Source organism: Seriola aureovittata, chromosome 19, assembly GCF_021018895.1.
Source record: "Seriola aureovittata isolate HTS-2021-v1 ecotype China chromosome 19, ASM2101889v1, whole genome shotgun sequence".
Taxonomy (NCBI): domain Eukaryota; kingdom Metazoa; phylum Chordata; class Actinopteri; order Carangiformes; family Carangidae; genus Seriola; species Seriola aureovittata.
Genome location: NC_079382.1, coordinates 3,814,869 through 3,834,640, shown reverse-complemented (window position 1 = coordinate 3,834,640; position 19,772 = coordinate 3,814,869). Strand labels below are relative to the sequence as shown.

The 19,772-nt window shown below is 38.3% G+C and overlaps 1 protein-coding gene across 3 annotated transcripts in view; it reads left to right on the top strand.

The window, feature by feature from the left end:
* Positions 1-61: 61 nt before the first annotated feature.
* Positions 62-19,772, top strand: part of tbc1d32 (TBC1 domain family, member 32) — a 74,181-nt gene continuing 54,470 nt past the window's right edge. For 2 of the 3 annotated variants that reach the window (XM_056363560.1, XM_056363558.1), the window contains exons 1-19: positions 62-151; positions 857-1,106; positions 1,250-1,414; positions 1,870-2,047; positions 2,271-2,342; positions 3,070-3,195; positions 3,599-3,677; positions 4,746-4,849; positions 4,935-4,996; positions 5,308-5,458; positions 5,638-5,697; positions 6,589-6,688; positions 8,944-9,081; positions 10,499-10,588; positions 11,690-11,832; positions 12,497-12,624; positions 13,420-13,621; positions 15,251-15,330; positions 16,724-16,862. In XM_056363560.1, the coding sequence (XP_056219535.1) occupies positions 952-1,106; positions 1,250-1,414; positions 1,870-2,047; positions 2,271-2,342; positions 3,070-3,195; positions 3,599-3,677; positions 4,746-4,849; positions 4,935-4,996; positions 5,308-5,458; positions 5,638-5,697; positions 6,589-6,688; positions 8,944-9,081; positions 10,499-10,588; positions 11,690-11,832; positions 12,497-12,624; positions 13,420-13,621; positions 15,251-15,330; positions 16,724-16,862 (2,172 nt within the window). In that variant the 5' untranslated portion in view covers positions 62-151; positions 857-951. The remainder of the gene's footprint in view (positions 152-856; positions 1,107-1,249; positions 1,415-1,869; positions 2,048-2,270; positions 2,343-3,069; positions 3,196-3,598; positions 3,678-4,745; positions 4,850-4,934; positions 4,997-5,307; positions 5,459-5,637; positions 5,698-6,588; positions 6,689-8,943; positions 9,082-10,498; positions 10,589-11,689; positions 11,833-12,496; positions 12,625-13,419; positions 13,622-15,250; positions 15,331-16,723; positions 16,863-19,772) is intronic. The other variant, XM_056363559.1, reaches the window with a different exon arrangement.

Genomic DNA, 19,772 nt, shown 5'->3' with positions numbered 1-19,772 from the left:
AAATTTCCAACGCTCTATAAGCCGGCATGTAGTTTCTTTTGACATCCCACAATGCATAGCAGTTAACGCTAAGTAGTCGTTTCCATAGAGACGCAGCTGTCGGTAGCAGGATGCTACCTGGATGAAAAGCCTTTAATAGTCCAAAAACAAGGTGACAAGCTGATTTACAACATTCTGCATGTTGTATCTTTCTGTTTAGGTGGTTGATTTGTGCTGCCGGGAGGTGTTTGGTTTTCGCTCGACTGCGACGTAAGCTAAATTTCGGCGGCTTTGCAGTAGTTAGCTAGCTGTGCTACAATGGTGCATTTAGCCGCGTCAGGCTAACCACAGAGAGTTAGTTTTGTCTCCAGAGTAAAAATGTAAAATATCACATAGGCTTCTTGAATGTGTTGAAGTAATTCAAGTGGGAACGACTGTGATTACTATTAGGCTTAAAATACATTACTGTCACCAATCATAGCCACTAGATTCCTATTTGTCACACCTGTAGGTGATTAAAATGATTGGCAGGTTAAAAAGACTCCTTTATAGCACACGGATGAAGATATAGCTGAAACGTCTGACTCCCCTGGGTTGAATATAAGAACAAACTGATATATAAGTAAAATTAAAAGATAAATTTGGACATGTATATTTGCTGAACTTTGACTGAGGTTATGCACCCAACTCTCATTTTGTCTTTGTTTGAGCGCAGTGTTTATTTTCTTCTATCTATTTGCAAAGAACAAACAAATGATCATCTCGTAAGCTGCTCCATATAATATATAATTTAATTATTTTTTGCATTTTACTTTGTTAATCTTCAGATGGCTTTAAAGACAAACTCAAGTAACACATCCTCCTTCCTGTACTTCAGTTATCTGTGACCTGCACTACACAGGGAATTGCCCCCTCACCTGCCTAGGAACCCAGTTACCTTATTCTGTTCCATCTTAAGGACCAGCTGTAGAGATGTCTCAGCTGACAGCTGAAGATGAAGTGGAGTTGCAGTCCCTGCTCAAGCAGCTACTGAGAAACATCAACGACAGGATCTCTGGCGCACCATCAACTGAATGTGCTGAAGAGATCCTTCTTCACCTGGAGGAGACTGACAAGGATTTTCACAAGTAAGGCAATCAGACTCAGATAGTATGGCATTAACTTTAAAGGTCTGGTTTAAGAGGAATTTAGACTTTTTTCTATCGCTGTTGGTTGAGACGTTGTTCAAATATATACAGTAAGTCTAATTCTGTCATTTCTCTCCTTTCAGTTATGAGTTTGTCAAGTACCTCCGTCAGTATGTGGAAAGCTCTCTGGGGACTGTGGTGGAGGAGGAAACCAAGATCCTGACCAGAGGAGATGGACAGCACTCAGTTGGCTCAGGTCATGATACCCTGATCCATGCTGTCACCCGAAGGACCAGAGATTCCGCTGAGTGAGTGTAGCACAGAAAAGTCTTTGAGCTTTGTTAGCAATGTTTTCTCCAAATCTTCATGAAAATATTTTTTTTACTAAAAATGCAATGAAATCAGAATTCCTAATATAAAACTCTGCAGGTTTTCTCAGCTCCACTGTTTTCTACGCTAGTTGCATGTGCAGCTGCAACATATTCTGTAATAAGAAACTAGCCAATACCATCCACTGCCTTTGACTTAACTTTACCTGTTGGTTGAGAGACAGCTATTTATACACAGAAAATCACTTTGATATCTACAATATAGTTCTCATTTTGTGTCCATTTTGGCAAACTGCTAAGCCCCCAAGTTAAAAGTACAAACTCTCAGTGTATGGTGACTTGTTAAATTTTTAACAGGAATGGGTTCAACAGGATTATTCTAAAACAAGATGACATTAATAATACACTAATTCTTTTTTTTTTGTCTGTGACAGGTACCAGCAGATGATGCAGACCTTGAAAAACACCATGATCATGGTTGTGGAGTCTTTAATCAACAAATTTGAGGAGGACCAGATGAGGAAGGAGGAGATGCACAGAGAGAAGCAGCACAGTCAGTCAAACAGCCAGTACACAGACAACTGCTCTGACAGCGACTCCAGCTTTAATCAGGTCAGAGACACATTTTATTTGTTTATTGCCTCTTAAATTTCTTTGATTACTCATATAAAAGGTCAGTATAGTATCTCTACTGTATCCTAGAATGTAGGAGAAAGTTTACAGTAGATCCACACAGTGACCTCTGAAATTGCTTGTCCTCCTATAAACAATAGCGCTCTTTTGAATTTAGGTTTATGGTGGATCATAATTATTTTTGTTGCCTCTCCCTTTTCAGAGTTACACATTCATCAGACAAGAACAGCTACAAGTCTTGGCTGAAAAACTTGACTCCAGCAGACCCAAAGAGGTACAACATAGAACAGCTCACTTCCAAATGAAAAGTTATGATTTGTACATTGCTGTTTCATGCTTTCTGTCAGTACACTGAAAAGTCACGTGTAGCATGGTGGCATAGATCAGGGTCGCAGGATAAATCTGAGGGGTCGTGAGATGACTTACAGGATAGGAACCAGAAAAATAAAACTAATTTTAACCACACAAAATGATTTGTATTCTATATGACTTTCCTCTTATCTTTTCCATTTTTCTGATAATAGTTAACCTTTTCAGGCCTAAAAATAAAACAAAGAAAATATCATTCTTTGTTTGACCACTAGACATTAGCCTGATAATCAGACTGAATTTCCATTTTGTTTTACTTCATTTATTCAGCCCGACCTTGTGATCTTGCCCTTACCAGTCAGTAGTGAGTAACTTATCTAGTCTGGCATTTTTAAGTTGACGTAGAAGGGTAACTTACTGTCTTTCACAAAGATCAAAGAAATATTTTGATTTCTGTAAGTGCAGAAAAACTTGCAAAAACCACAGGTGTATTTAGGTAGCCAGCTAACTATGAAGAGGATAGCACTACCATTCTTGACTCTGCCTATAAAACTCTTAGTTGATTGTTTCAGGTGAAAATAGCTGTCAGGACAGCTGCCTTGGTTAAAAGGGTCATGAGCTGTAAAGGTTTGGAAATGCTGTTTTAGATGTTAATGTGCTGAACAGGAGAAGTATTTTTACTCTGTGTGCAGGTGCGTTGGGAGGCTCTGCAGGTCCTCTGCTGTGCCCCTCCGTCTGATGTGCTGAGCTGTGAGAGCTGGAGCAGCCTGCGCAGGAAGCTCTGTGCAGCTCTGACCGAGCCCGACCCAGACATCAGTGTGAGTCCTGAGCAGCCTCATACACTCAATACACGAGCAATCAGTGTCCTACAAACTCACATTGTAGTCACTCATAAATGAATCAATCATAATCCTGTCATTTCTATGAAGATTTTCAGGCTTTTATAATTGCTGATAACAACCAAAAACGAATTTATGTTCAGTAGTTCAAAATGCAATCTGCCACACCTGCTTAATTGAGAAGAAAACAAGATGACCCAAATGATTGAGAGATACTTAGTAACAAACATGACCTCTGTCTCTGAATAGAGGCTGCAAATCTTTATTGTGATAATCTTGTTTCATTTCTTCTCATTTTTTTATAATCTGACATTTATGTTTCATTGATTTTATGATTGTGTGTATTCTCATAACTTATGGCCTCCCCCCTCACCTCCCTCAGGATAATGTGCTGCTGTTCTTTGCTAAAAGCTTCTCCTCCTCTCCTATGAATGTGACACGAGAGATCTACACCAGCTTGGGTAGGCCACTCTGAATAGACATTACTGGGTTTTAATATGCATGGGCAGCAGCGTTATGTTGGCATTGAACAAAGCAAAGTATTTTTTATTTATTTAAGATTTTTCCAGTCCCAAAATAAGAAAAATTACTGCTGGTGCTCAAGGAAAGTGTCATGTTCATGTAATCAATACTTGGTTAGACAAGTATTCAATAAAGCATATCGTTTACAGTTAGATAGAAACTATACATTTAATTATAACTGTGCACAGGATGTTGGAGAAGACAGAGATCATCCTGACCTGTAGATTCTTGAGGGCCGGAGGAAGCAAATTTATCTTTCAAGGTTGGGTAGGGAGAGCAGACACAGATACTCTATTGTACCAGTGTGCAGGTGGAAACTTTCCTGATAGGGATGAGCAGCTCAGATAATTAGGTGTTTTCGTAGCAACTGCTATAGTGGTCAGTCAGTAATATTTTAGATTTAGACCAATCAGACAGCCCTGTGTGTGACTGTAGACCAATCAGTGATAATGCATTCTTCTAGGAAGAGCATAGAGTGACATGTCAGAGAAGAGATTCTGGTTCTGCAGATCCTCTGCACGTCAGATTCGTACTTTGTACTCCCTGTTATTAATAAAAATTATGCGATTCATTATTAACTTTCCTGTCCTCCTTTGTCTTTGAATCGACTCCTATGAACCCAGAAGTGAATGTTTGATAAAAATCTGTTGAAAAATTGAAAAAGAAGGAAATCCACAACAGTAGGAACTGGAGTATTTTCAGTTATCTAGCCAGGCAGACACAGTTCTCCTGTGTCTGAAGTTCCACTTCTCAGGTTTCTGCTTCCACCGCAGTACAGTGGAGATGAATCCACAGAAAGAACTCACTGACAGTAGAAATCATTGGAATTATTATTTACTGAATCAATAATTCAAAGGCTTCAATGTTGACAGTTTCTGTAGGGTCTGTCTAGTTTTGCAATTAAGGTTTAAGGTAGAATATGTGCACTGTAAAATTATTGTCTATGCTGCTTTTTATTCGTGTATATATATATTTTCTTTGTCATAAGTATAGTTTAACATTTTCAGCTAAAAGTGTGGAGTCAAGTTTTCTGTCTCACAAGCTGAGCTTCCCAACGGGTTCAGCTACCATCGACATTAACAGACCTGAGATCATTCGTCTGCTCAAACAGGTACAGTATCTTGTCTGACATGCAAAATATCATCATCAATCACCATGCAAACACATTAAAGCTTTTTCTCTCTGTCTTGTTTCAGATTCGATTGATGAATGACTTTCAAAAGGAGGTGACAACATTTTGGATCCGTCACCCAGAGAAGTAAGTAGTTGTGCCCAGAATGAATCCACAGTTGACAGTTTTCTCTCCACTTGTTTGTCCCTTCATCATTCACTTACTATCTCAGATGCCACTGATTGAATTATGACAAAATGTGATTCAACATAAAAATGCTGCAGTTTAGAGCAATGTGGGATTTGGTGCACATATTTTGGCCTCCATTCTCTACGAATGTGCCTTTAAATATACAGTATTCTGAAACATGATTTATTCTGGTCCAAATGTAGTCTACTTATCTTTTAGGTCTAGAATGATGATACCTGTTCACTACATTTTTTTTACCTTGCTTTTAGGTATATGGAGGAAGTTATAGAGAGCACCTTCTCCCTATTGTCCTTCCATCATGAACATGGCTCAACCTCTCCTGGCATAGAGAAAGCCCTGGAACCAATTCACTTACTGGCCTTACTGGATATTAAAGCTACCTGGTTTAAAAAGTGGATGGTGTGTATTTCAGCTTAACAGGTGTTTTTGATTTGGTGCACAATTCATTTGTGCCCACACTATTGTTTTTATGTATTTCTTAATAAGGTGTTTATCTCTTTCTCTCTTGTTCATACTGCAATCTGTATTTTCATTTCATCTTTTCTTTGTGTTAATCTATTTACCTCTCCATATCTCAGCATGGCTACTACAGTCGGACTGTGGTTCTTAGACTCCTGGAGAGAAAATACAAGTCTCTGGTGAGTGATTCACATAATAATCAATATCTCTCACTAACTCATTTTATACTTCTGAGAAGTGTGGCTCTGGAAAAAAAAAAAAACCCAGCAAATGCTCAAGTATTTTCAGTAAGGCATTCAAACCTGCGTCCCCATGTAGGAACCAGAACCCACGGCATTGTGTATCTTTAAAAGAGAGAACTGTGCACAAACAAGGGAAAGGTGGGAAACTGGAGCAAATGTATTAATGCTTGCAGGGAAGTTACTGTTTGAGGTGCATGATAATTTCTTTCCAGCTGGAAATGTTCTTCCTTTCTGCATTTTCTGGTTTTGTCCTTGGGCCTCAAAGAGAAGCTGAACTTGCTCTTCTTGTTCCTGCCTTTATTATACCAGGGTACCAGAATAAAAACAGACGTTGAGGAGGGATGGTATTGTGCAAAAGACTGGCTGCATTTAACTCATGCATGGAATTTGTGTAATTCACACAAATTCCACAAATACATAATTCACATTGACTTGTGCTCTTTGTGCAAGTTGGTGTAGGAGTCTTTGAGACAAAAGGGCACAAAAGTCGGCTAAGTAGTTTGGCATTTAAGAATTGATTGTATAATCCTAGACCTCCCTCTCAACTCTGCATCTGACTTTAGAGAGGATTACTTTGGAATCACCCCTGAAACTTTCTCTAAAGTAATCTTAAAACTCTTGATTAAGAGACTCAATAGGAGGAGGTTGCATTGACTTTCTGACTAAATTCCCTAGTAAGCCTGTTGTTTCTGGCCTGTTCACAGCAGCATCTAAATTTGGCTTGACAGAATAGGAGCTGTAGCTTCAGTCAACTGATCAAATATTTGCAGCAACCACAGCAACATGCATTGTTTTAATCCCCTTCTTTATTTGTTTTTTTTTTTTTAGATTGTTGCAGCTCTTCAGCAGTGTATCCATTACAGTGAATCCTGTGAACGCTTCACGAGTGAGACCACTGATCTCCAGTCAGTGGAGCAGCAGAACAGTGGTAAGTAAAACAGTCCATAAACACATGATTTCTCTTAACAGATTCATGAACTCTATCAAGTGCATCTGAACACCAGTCTTCACCCTGAGTCACTGTGTGTGGTAAACATCAGCACTTTTGCAGTAATGCTGAAACACACCAAAAAATAATAGTCAGGCTGAACAACTGTGAAAGCCTAATGAGAAAGTAATGCTTCATTTGAGGCCTGTGGGTGTTAAATGTATTGGACCCAGACTTTGCCGTCATCATTTATTCAGTTTCTGTAAAGTGCACACGTTGCTCCCGCAGTCATTAAAGCAGTGCAGATAAAAACATTAGAGAGAAGAAACAAAAAACAAAGCAGACAGGAAAAACTGTTCAGAAAAATGGAGAGAAATTAAAAATGTACACTCAATGGAAGGTAGATAAAGGTAAATTATATAAGACAGAGGCATTTATACAAGCATAATAAGCCAATATTACAAATAATGAGAATAATACAATTTAGGGCACTGTTTGGCTCAAATATACATCACATAGTTAAGACGCACAGACTAGTTAAAGTTAGGATTGGGTTCAGCTAGCTGGTTCTGTTTTGAATCAAGTTCCTAAATGGAAAAGTGCCTGGATTCTCTTTGTTTTGAAGGTAATGACTCTCTTATCTAACCTTTTATTGCTCCTTGATCTTCTTTTATCAACAAAGCGAATGCTTAGACTGCAGGATTCTCATGTTATCATTTCAGTAGGGTGTTAATAAGATGTAAAAGTCACTTTACAGCTAATATTTCAAACATTAGTTAGGCCACCACTCTAAACAATTTCTGTCTCCTCAGCCAGCAAAAGGTGATTATACTGAACATGTTGAAGTTATAGTTACTTACAAGTTCAGTTACTTTCAAACAATTAAATTAAATCCAAAACGAACATGTAGACATGCAGATGACGTCTCACAGATTTAAGTTTCACATATTTTTACAAAGGTTTGGAAACAGGAAAAAGTTGGTGGTGGTAATGCACAAAGAAGTGCAGCAGAAGAAGGTGAATGGAAGTTAGCAAACATGGATGTAAACAGTGCAGGATTTAAAATATTGGATTTGCAAATGTTTTATGAGGAAGGACATGTGTTCAACACCTGTTAGATCTCAATGATGCACAAAATGCGTTTTGGTGAGTAACACTGAAAGTACACTAAACTTTAGTTTAGAAGAAGATTTGGCAGGTGTAATAAAATACTATTGAACCCCGGTCCTATGAAGAGTACAATTGCTGAAGAAGACAGTGAGATGTGGCTGAATGGGAAAAGCTAGTAAATGGACCTTTTTGTGTTTAAGAATATTTTGCTGTGCTACTGTTCCCAAGGTCAATAATGAACCTCCATGCCAGTACTGCCTCACTCCACTGACAATGGAATACTGTATGTCATTACTGAATTCACTGTAATACCTTGTAACAATTGGTGCTTGTGCTTCTCAAAATTTAGACCACATTTCCCATAAATCCCTCTACTTTCTCTCCAAGATGGTTTGTTTGTTTACAGTATTTAATCTAGTTTAGCACAATTAACATTCAGTGTAATAACAAACAGTAGAGTGCGACACATCCTGTTGCACATTTAAGTGTGAAAATTCATTAAATGAGAGTGAATACAGCGGTCGATGGGGTGTGAGGGAACGTCGGTCTCAGAGTGTTATCTCCTGTAAGCCAGCTGGCTCCTTGAGACTCAACATTTTGACTTTGTCTTGGATGAGCAGAGATACACCCCCACCCCCACCCTCACCCCACACTCCTCTCAAAAGAGTTTTTTTTTAGCAGTGCTTCTTGTTGGTTGTCTGTACCCTAGAGGCACTGCAAGGTTGCCACCTACTTTTTTCTTTACTTGTCAATCTCATTCTGTTACAGAAGCTGTCTGTGAACCATAACACCACAACAAGAGCATTCACTGTAGTTTTATGGGTAGTAGTTGACATTTTAGAATATCAAAAAATAATTTTCACAAACTCACACTTACCTGTGCTTTATCATTTTATATTTTTCTCTTGAATGTTTTGTGCATGCCAACTGATTCTTAACACATCAACCTTTCAATTTATGTTTGAAAACTTTGACAAAATCCGTTTGCAATTAGATACTATGATGCTTTCCTCCCTCTGTTTTTTCTCAGCTCTGCTCATTCTTGCATCTTCGAACAATGTCAACAATATTTGGGCAACATGGAAACTGGAAAGAAGTCTAGACAGTTCGAATTTAAAATTTTTATTTTCTGTTTCTATTTTCAGTTCTAGTCCAAAGGAGTGTTTATTCAGGAAAGGAGCTTGAATATTGCGTCTTTGTCCACTCCCTGTGTGTCCTGGGGAAACTCCTCATCTACACCAATGGAAGAAAACTCTTTCCCATCAAAGTGAGGAAGCGCAAAGGTGCAAAACTAGTTCTTTAAACACTTTTCAACATCTGTCACTACATGTGTGGTATATCATTCAATTATTACTCCACTAAAAGAAGTATAAAGTTTGACTGTAGCTGATACTGTATATTGTCACTCGCTGTCAAAGACATTCACTAGTGAATTAAATGAATGACTTGCAGTTAAAAGGATGAATAGATGTCTTGATAGTTCAAGATTGCTGATTTTACAATAAAATAGTTCCTCCAATCTTTACAGCAGATAATCTCATGTAGGAATGTTTCTGATTAGCTTGCACATGATGCCACTCCCTCCAGTTCTCCTGTGCAGTGATTTCATCCCCTCCACCCAATCTTAATCAGTGATAAAATTACGTAACATTATTGATGCATTGTCAGACCTTTAAGAAAGACTCATTGTCTGCTGTTGCTGCACTTAACCTTCTTTAATTAGCCATTACTCACTGTCCTTCCAAGTACGTCTGGAGACAATAAAGTCACTGAGATTGGAATATTTTATGTCCATCATAAGGCCACTCTTAAGGTGGAGTCTCTCCACACCTTGAAGTCAGTTTCTTTCCCCTATGTGTCATAATATGTATCACTTCCTGAACCAGTTTCCGTTGCAGTTTCGAGTTATCAGCACATATTAGTTATATAAGTTTTTTCCCTCTATTTTAATAATTTTTTTGCTTCTTCTCAGGCCTTATTTCACATTTTTTCCACTGTGACAATTAATGTTTGTTTTATCATATTACTGTCATTGAGTCACTGCTCTCTCATAGACTTACACAGAGCTGTTAAAAGAAATTAAAATGTGATTGTTTGTGGTCACATTTTCTTTTACATTTGGAGCACCATTTACATACAACATCAAGGATTTTAGTTACTTCACTCAGTTCAAACAGTTCAGATATTATTATTTGTTTTCAGTAATGTCACAGCCAGAACGTGAAGTATGTGTTTTCCTACAGTATGGAAAATGTTGCCTGTGCTGTTTGAAGAATAAACAGATGTTGACAATTCATTGACTGTGCCTAGCATCAAGAACATTTACATAATATGATGTAGTATGGGCTATGGAAGTAAGCTGCATTCATTATTTCTTTTTCTGAATCATCGATTCATGATTTAGAATATAAAATGTCAGATGATAGTGAAAAATGCTGATCACAGTTTCCTCGAGCCTGAAGAAATAAATTGTCTGTTACTAAAACCTGTCCCAGAAATATAGTGTAATTGGGATTGTTCTTGGGAATTACACACCAAGATGACCCTCTTCTCCCAGGCTACCAAAACTTTATAATTATATATATTATATATATATATTATAATTTCCTTATAATTAGTAACCACTACTTTTAGTGTTCCTGTCTCGTCACTGAATCACCAGAATCATTTACTCATTTACTTGTCATATCTGTGTTTCAGAGCCAGTAAGTCTGATGGACCTGGTTGTCATCCTGATTTACATCATGTACCAACACCCCAATCCTCCACACAGTGATGCGTCTCACACAGGTGCGTCCCATACGCTCACGCACAGACATAAACAATGACAATGGTTTTCGGCATTTTCCTTGTCGTCTTTCCAGACCTTGAATCTGGAACCGGGGACTGAGAGAACATGGTGACCCTCCCTGTGAGGTGTAACAGCATTCCTCAGACCATATCTTTTATCTCTTAACCTTGTACTGAGTCATGCAGTACTATGGTTGTCTCCTGGAAGACCTTGCTTTATTGCCCCATTCATTCTCATGAATTACACTGCAGCAACTTTGCTGCCAGTGATCAATAGTGTTCCCTACCTTGACTTTGTCAGAGGATCATCTCCTTTGGCTGCTGCAGCGAGTCATGCTGAGCAAGTCATAGATTTATATTAATATTTTACTTGCAGTCTGATGAAGATCGCACGTAGCACCCGGGAGAGTTTATTCTGAGCAGTATTATGATACTGCAGAACAAAGTCAGTGGTAGAGGCAAAAGTCATGTATGTATGTATGAGTTTTATTTTTGACAGGAGACAAGATATTTGAATTTCAATGTTGGGGGCAATGTTACCAAACAAACACAAAAATGATTATGCAGACTTTTGTAATGTCCTAGTAAAAGTATTGATCTTAGAAAATATCCTCTTTTTTCCCCAAAGTTTAACTTCAGTTCAATGATGATAAATGTATCCAAAATGTTTTTAGGGTTTAAGTATTAAAATATTAAGTAATTGCGTCTTGTCTACATTTGGTCTCAAGACTATGATTTGCAACTGAATGTTTTTATTTGCTTTGTAAAGTGTCCTTGGGTGTCTTTAAAGGCGCTTATATTTATAAATAAAATGTATTATTATTATATTTATCATTTGCATAGATCAACAGTGTAAATCATGTAAATGTACATCTGCACTCCACATAAAGCCTACATAGATCCAGTCAAGAAAAACCCAGAAGCATCCAGCAGCTCTGCTAAAAGCCACTTTAACCAGACTAGATTTCCAGGATCCTGACAGACAGGGAACAAGCAGGACGATGTATTTACTGTCAGTCTTAAAGTATATGAATATTATTGAATAAATACACATGCATGCCATTCAGTTGGAAAAGGGTCATAATTTGTTTTTGTGTTCAGACTCCTTGTCACCCAGCAGTCTTGTGATGGAGGTGCTGTGGATGCTGTGTGAGAGGACAGAGTGTGCTGCAGAATGCCTTTACCAGACTGCTGTCATAGAGACGCTACTGGCTCCTGTTATAGCACTGCTCAATGGACAGCAGGTCAAACACACACACACACACACACACACACACACACACACACACACACACACACACACACACACACACGTATATAAGCAGGTAAACTACATCACCCTTCTTTATCATTTTTTTACTTTCACTTTATTTATTCATTTTTCACTGTTCAAGAAAACAGTAATGTATTATGTATGTACAGTATATTGCAGTACACCCTTTATATCACAGATGTGTTGGTATGGGAGTGCACCACAAAGCCTTATACAATTATTAACCCAAGGATATGATTATTGGGAGTTTCAGTTGTGACCTTTGTAATTGTCTAAATTCTATTTCAGGGACATTTTCAACCTGCCAGATTAAAATTCTGGGGAAGACAATGGTCAGATCGAAAGATGTCTGACCGTGACTCAAAATAACCATTACCTCAGAGATTTTAACCTTGATTCCACCACCATATGTGTTTGTTACAGTCATGTTAGGACAGTTATTGGTCAGCCTTTCACAAACTGTTTGCAATTGTGAAACCATTGGTTATAAAAATTTTCTCAGTTTTCTCAGTGCCTATCATTGTCAAAGTTAATGATGTCATTTCAATTTTCAATATCCGTTCATCCCCCCTGAGAATCCACTTGTCTCTGAAGATGTTTGATAATTTTGTCTGTTTACTCTTCTCGGTTTGCAGGCCAAATTAAAGTCTCCCGCAGCAACACTGACTCTCATTGCTGACGTTCTGGCTCGCATCGCAAACACTGACAGAGGATTAGCTCTCTTCTTATATGAGAAGAATCTCCTTGTGGCCCACAGTGAGAGGTGAGACAGTGTGATTGAATGGTGATTAAATACACAGTGTCATTTTGTATTTTTGATAGTAATGAATAAATTACATTTCCCTGACTGAGCCAGAAGACTTCAATAGAGCTTTAAGTTTGCATAACCAATCCTTCTGGTTCTGCACAGAGAGCAGATTAGACCCGAGGATGTTGCTGGTTTGTCAGTCAGTGCGATTATATCTTTGATCAACTCCAGTGTAGCTACAGCAAAAACTCAAAGAAGTATGTTTTCTTAAAGTTATTCAGGGTCACTCAGTGTCTCTAGGTTAGTTTGGTATTCTGTTTTAATTGGCTGACCATGATGTTGACCTCAGTGTGTTCAGTCTGTCCATCAGCCTGTTGTTGTGAATTAGCAATAACACTTTCTCCAAGGCTACTGCAAGATTTGAACATTAAACTTAGTTTTGCCTAATGCACTTCAGAGTGTCAATCAATTTTGTATGTATGCAACCTCCTCCAATAATGTTGTGCTAATGAATACACTAGGGATCCCAATCACTGTGTTTTTTGTTACTGAAGGAATTAAGTTATGGAGTCCAGAATGTTAAATTCAAAATCACAGAAAAATTTAATAAAAATGCTGCTCTAGAGTATCGAGTATAGCAGGGAAGGACTTAAGTACACCATAATTCCTCAGACCTAGACATTGAAAGTCACAGATTGAGATCAAGACAGAACTTGATACACCTTGCACATTGCAAAATCTTGTAGTACAAAAACTCTTATTACATATACAAAAATCTTTCACTTTGTCCATTATCTCTCTCCTCTGCAGAACCTCTGCTGGTCTCATCGTTGTACAGTTTACCCTGAGGCTGCTGGATAAGGAGCTGTCATCACTAAGTGAATCTGACGCGTCCCGTACATTATGTGGAGCTTTTATCTTTGTCTGTAGGCAGATATACAACACCTGTGAGGGTTTACAGGTCCTCCGACCCTATGGTCTGCACAAGGCTATAGCTGCTGCATGGAAAAAGGTACGAGCATCTGTCAATATAACGTGTCAGAATGAGGACACAGTCTATGACTAGCATCTGTACTATTGTGTGAGATGTGCACAAAAAAAGACTGCTTAATATATGGGAAGTTCTTCGTTTCATAAATTGCACCCAGGAATTTGCTTAGCCGACTCAAAACAGTTTAAAAGTATTTGAAGCATCAAAAACAACAAATATGTCAAAAACCAAATCATTAGACCCATTGGAAAACAATTTAGCATTATAATATTGGTAGATTGTTTTGAATTGGTTGTTTATTACAGGCAGACTGTGTAAATTCACATATCTGAATCCTTTTTTTCTACAATATCTAATGGAGGGTGGTCTCCATCTAATGATTAGTTTCACTGGGTAGAATACTCCTGTCATGTTTCATTTGCATGATGAATGCAGTGCTCTCTCTTTATTCATTCACCACAGCAAAGAAGAGCACCACAATTTCTTGCAAATGGGGGATTTAACCAACGATTGTAATCTGCTTCCTTTAGTTTAGAATACTGTTTCTGTCATAACAAAGCATCAGAATCAGAATATCTTTAGTAGTGCCGGCTGAACTGGAAAAACAAAACTGAAAAAACAAACTGAAAACAAAAACCAAAACCAAAATCAACTCCAAGCCAGTACTGGTACAGTACAGTTTCAGAGGAAACATACACAGAAGACCTGTGTTGACACTGCTTCTACTAAGTAGGAGACATCATTAATGTCTCAGTGGTAGATTTTTGTCAGTTTATTAAACAGTCCTACCACACATTTCACCTCATTGTTTTCCAAAGCACTCATGTCAAAAATTAACTTGTTGGCATCGGTCTACATTTTCCCACTCACTTCCCTCTGACTCTACCCAAACTGCGTTAAATATTAATCATCAGCCTGCACGTACTGCACAGACACAGTGGACAACATGTACTGTATCTGATCCAAGCAGACATATATACTACAACCCTGACCTCAGGTAAACAGACACCAACACGGCCCTTAATGTTTGTGGAAGGCATAGTCAGGAAGGATGTGATTCTAATTAGTTCACAGTAGGGAAAACACAGTTACCAGTTTGATTGTCTAGAATGATTTCCACTGTTGTCAAATGGTGTTTAGACGGTTTATTAAATATTCTTAGTATTAATACACAGTCTGTGTATTATTAGTCTGTTAGAGTAATGGAGACTAATTCAGTCTGCCTTAGTAGCTTTGTAGTTGTTAAAGATGCACCAAGCTCTAACATGGTATAAATGTCAACCCCCAACAGCGGGGTCTTCACTATTTATTGCGTTTTCATCAATTATAGATATTAACAATATCAAGACAAAACATAAAGGCTGATTGTAGACCAACAGTACAGCAATTTACAGAGTACAGTGAAAGTCACACTAAGGGAACAGCAATGTTAAACAACTGTTTTTTATAATTTTCTATGTACACTCAGAAATAGTCCAATATGAATCTGTAAATTAATTTAATTTTGGCAACTGCTTTTAGTCTGTCACTGTTCTAGCAGCCTGATGTGAATAATTGTAATCAAAACACTCGGATGAGCTCACACTTATTCACATGGATGGAAAAATAAGTAATACTTTAACTCATACCTTTTTACTTCCTTATTTCTAGACTAGTTCCTTGTCAGAGAGAGTACCTACTCCGGTACCCGGGGCCACTGCTGGAGCATCCACCCAGGAACTGCAGAACATGTGAGGTCTCACACACACACACACACACAGCCCCACACGCACGCACACACGCACACACACACACACACACACACACGCACACGCACACACACACACAGCCACACACACACACACACACACACACACACACACACACACACACAGACACACCGAGTTTGGGTACCTTATTCAAATCCCTGGAATTAAAGTAGTGATTGGTCATACTGCAGGTATTACAGATGCTCAGCATGGATATTTAAAGACAGATTTATGTTTTTTTTGATGATGATTGGACACGTGCGGATATTTAATTTACAGCCTTCAACAGTTAGCTTGTCAAATATGACGGTAAGCTTATACATAACCATGTGTCCATATCATACCAAAAAACAAAATGTATACAAAAACAATGCCTCGCAGTAACATGCCTTTGTACCCATTATGTAACCACTCACTGTATGTTCAGCACATTCTACTCGTTGACCTGGATTAGGGTTCAGAGGCAGTGTGGTTCGCCAGGACATCATAAAATCAGGTTTAACTAGGGGCCAATACAGTGCATTCCAGTCTATCTGCATGCAAATACTGTAACACACTTGTTCAACATATTCAAGATGTAACTTTTTGAAAAAGTGTATTTGTTAAGTGTTCATTCAGCAGCTAACTGCATATCAACCTAAATAATAAAAATTAGTTTATAACAGTTCGGTGTGTCTCCCATAACTGACGCACTTGTATATCTCCCCTGTTGCACGGATTAACTGAACTGATGTTATGTGTACATGTACATGTCTCCACCCATAGGAAATAACATATCAAAGTTCAAGAGAAGAATACCTGATTGTCTTCCAAACTAAGCTTCCAAACGCAGTGTTTCATTTTGTCCCTGGCTCTGATTTAAATAAAATAAACAAATAAATGACTGGCATCATTGGTAAATATGAGTTGGATGGAGTTTACTGAAGCAGGGAAGGGAACAAAAGTTTAAATTATTGAAAAAGGCAAACTTGTGTGCAGCATAGAAAACATGACACTGTACCACGAGAGACGTGGCTTAAGCAGTAACTGATAACATAATGTGATAGTTGTTGCTCTTGTCATCAGTATATTTAGATGAGTTATTGGAACTGATCGAAGCTTGTTCAGACCACAGAAAATTAAACAAGATCTTTGTTTTCATTTTACATTCATCAATATCCCATTTTCTGCATCATTGTGATGACTTAACCTCACAATTAACAAGAATGAGTGTAAGGAACTCATTACAGAAATCCTGGCTGAACTACTGTTCAACAAAGAAAATGATATTGCTAAAGATTAATGAATCGACTTCTAGTAACTCAAACATTGTGTTTCTCACAGTGTGAATACACTGTACTGCAGCTCACTCTCTTTCTTTCTGACTTCGGAACAGGCTCATCTGGGAGGAAACGTTGTTGGACAGCCTGCTGAACTTCGCTGCAACTCCTAAAGGCCTGCTGCTGCTCCAGCAGACAGGGGCCATTAATGAATGTGTCTCCTATATGTTCTCTCGCTTTACTAAAAAACTACAGGTAACAACAAACACTGAACTTTACATTGCTACCCAAGTATAACTGTGGTTGTTTTCCTTATATTATCCATCATTATAAAAAAAAAAAAAAAATTCAAAATTTTATCTTTCATCCACCACTTTTATACAGTTATATTCAGTTTGCCAGGCACATTGCTCTCAATGCACAGATTTTTTTTTCTCAACCTTCATTAATAGCCTGTACTTTTGCTGAGCCAAATGCTCTTTAGCAGCAACGCATTCACTCCTGGAAACTGCCCAATCCACAGTGACTACAGTGATGTGGTTAGTCACTGAGTGGCCTCATGGGAGCAGTTTGGGGGTTAAGTGACTTGCTCGAGGGCACATCAACTGTGAGTAATGAGGGTGGGTCACTACTAATATTCTCTTCCACCTAGTTTTCAATCCCCAATCCAAACAGTGCTGACTTTGCAACGACTAATGTAAAATACTAGCACTAAAGACCTCAGGATGTTGCCAGACTCATTTCATTTAAAAGCACTGGAAGCTGATTTCAAGTTAAAATGTCAGCTATCCAGACGAGTCTGTCTTACCTTCTGCTTTTAGAAAGCATTGGACTTTAGTGTCGAAATGCCGATAAGCACGGGTGCTGATGTACAGCCGTGTGACAAATTAAAGGAAAAAAACAACATAAATTGTCTTAGTAAGGTGTTGCCATGTGCTGCCAGAACAGCTTCACTGCTCCTTGGCATTGATTCTACAAGTCTCTGGACTTTACAGGAGGGATGAACACCATTCTTCCAAAAAGATATTCCCTCATTCTGTGGTGTGATGGTGGTGAAGAGCTCTGTCTAACACATTGATCCATGGGGTTGAGGTCTGGTAACTGTGAAGGCCGTAGCATATGATTCACATCATTTTTATTCTCCTCAAACCATTCACTGACCCCTTGTGCTCTATGGATGGGTGCATTGTCATCCTGGAAGAGACCACTCCCATCAGGATAGAAATGTTTCACTATTGGATAAAGGTGAGCACAACTTTGTATTGATTTGCAGTGACTCTTCCCTCTAAGGGGAAAGGGTGGACCGAAACCATGCCAGCAAAATGACCCCCACAGCACAAGAGAGCCACCGGATCCCCTCACTATGGTTTTTGCACAACTGAACTCTCAAATGTGCATTCATCTTTGTAATGAGGGTTTGCGCACTGCAACCCTACTATAATATCCCTCTTTATGTAATCGTCGACAGACTGTTGTTGCTGACACAGTCTGATCATGTCCTGCATTGTCATTCTCGGTCACCTGAGTAAGAGTTGCTCTTCTGTTTTTCCTTACATATCCCACTAATACACAAGCATCATGGTCATCAACTGTGTGATGTCGACCACAATTTCTGAGGTTTTCCCCTAGATCTAAATCTAGATGTTACTTCAGTCACTAAACACTAACCAGTTGAGCAGGTTTTGTGAGTCCTGCCATCTGTGCCCCAACAATGAACCCTTTTTAAAAGTCACTTAGATCTTTTCCTCTTGCCATAGATTGAAAATCAGAATCATCTGGGTCTGCTCAGCATTTTTACACATCCCACAGAGAATTACTGGATGTTAACTGCGTTCGTTGTGTTTGTCCACTCCTTTATTCAGGTTTTTCATTTAATTTGTCACCTGTCTGTAGTTGGATGGTACCATTTTGTCACCTTTATGGAAGCCCTGCAAGAATTAACTTTGGCAGTGGCTCGATTTAATCCTTCTAGATGCTATCAATGTGCCAAAGTAATATGCTGTTCAAGTCATTCTTTGTCACATTGACTTGAATTACTGCAGGCCAACACCACAGGCACAGCAGGATTTGGAAAAAGTCATTTAACACAGAGTGTTACATCAAGTAGATTTATTTACAGTGAATTAAAATGTGAAGTGACCACTTTGGCTCAGAGAACCACAACTTTGGCAATAGAGGATCATCGTTATCACACATAGATATAAGATTCTGAGGTTTAATCACTGATTACAAGGGGAAAAAAACCCTATGAAACGTGGAAAAAAGTTTAGTCTTTCACATTTACAAGTTCAAATTTACATCTACAATTATATGTGTTATATAATTATATATATATATATATATAATTGTAGAGCTCATTCATGGCTGCTCAGGACTTTTGAAGCTTGTGTCCTGCACAAACTGAACTTACTATGCACAATAAAATATGCATGCTGTAGTTCTAGGCTTTTGTATTGCATTATGTTCCATCCAGCAAAACAGTCTATCTTTACAAACCTCAATAACATTCTGTTGGCCTGTGACATCTGTATCACTGATTCATTCTGCAGATGATGTGGTAATTTGTTGCTCCTCCTGAAAGCCACAGCACCTTTCCTGAAGACTGTTTAGTATTCACTAGTAGCCTGGAGGCTGTTAACATGCTGCCAGTTCCACTCTGGGTTTGATTTATTAACCTCTGGACTCTACATATCCCTTACATATATAGCATCGTCATTGATTCATATTGTGAATGCACACACAGTCTTACTCCAAACTTTAGCTAATCCCCTGTGGGCTTAATTTATAAGCATTGTTTGCACACTTTTGTAATTGCCTCTCTCTCCGCATTTCACTTTAATTATCGAATGTAATTATATTTTGTATATTTTTAGTCGAGACATTGTGTTGTAATAAATGAAGGGTCCACACACTCTAAAATCAATTTGCAACTTTATTTCCCCTCATCTTACTAAACTATGTTATGTAGTGCCTTTTTCAGGATTCTAGCAGTGTCATAGCAGAGTTTCCATGCTGAATCACAAATGTCAAATTTTCTCTCAAGATAGAGCTATGTTTGCTTCAAATTCAAGTCCTTCTTTTTTCTACATCAATCTTTTAATTTTCCATCGTGTCCCAATATCTCATTTATATCTAACTAATATAAGCAAAACCTACAAAGATAAA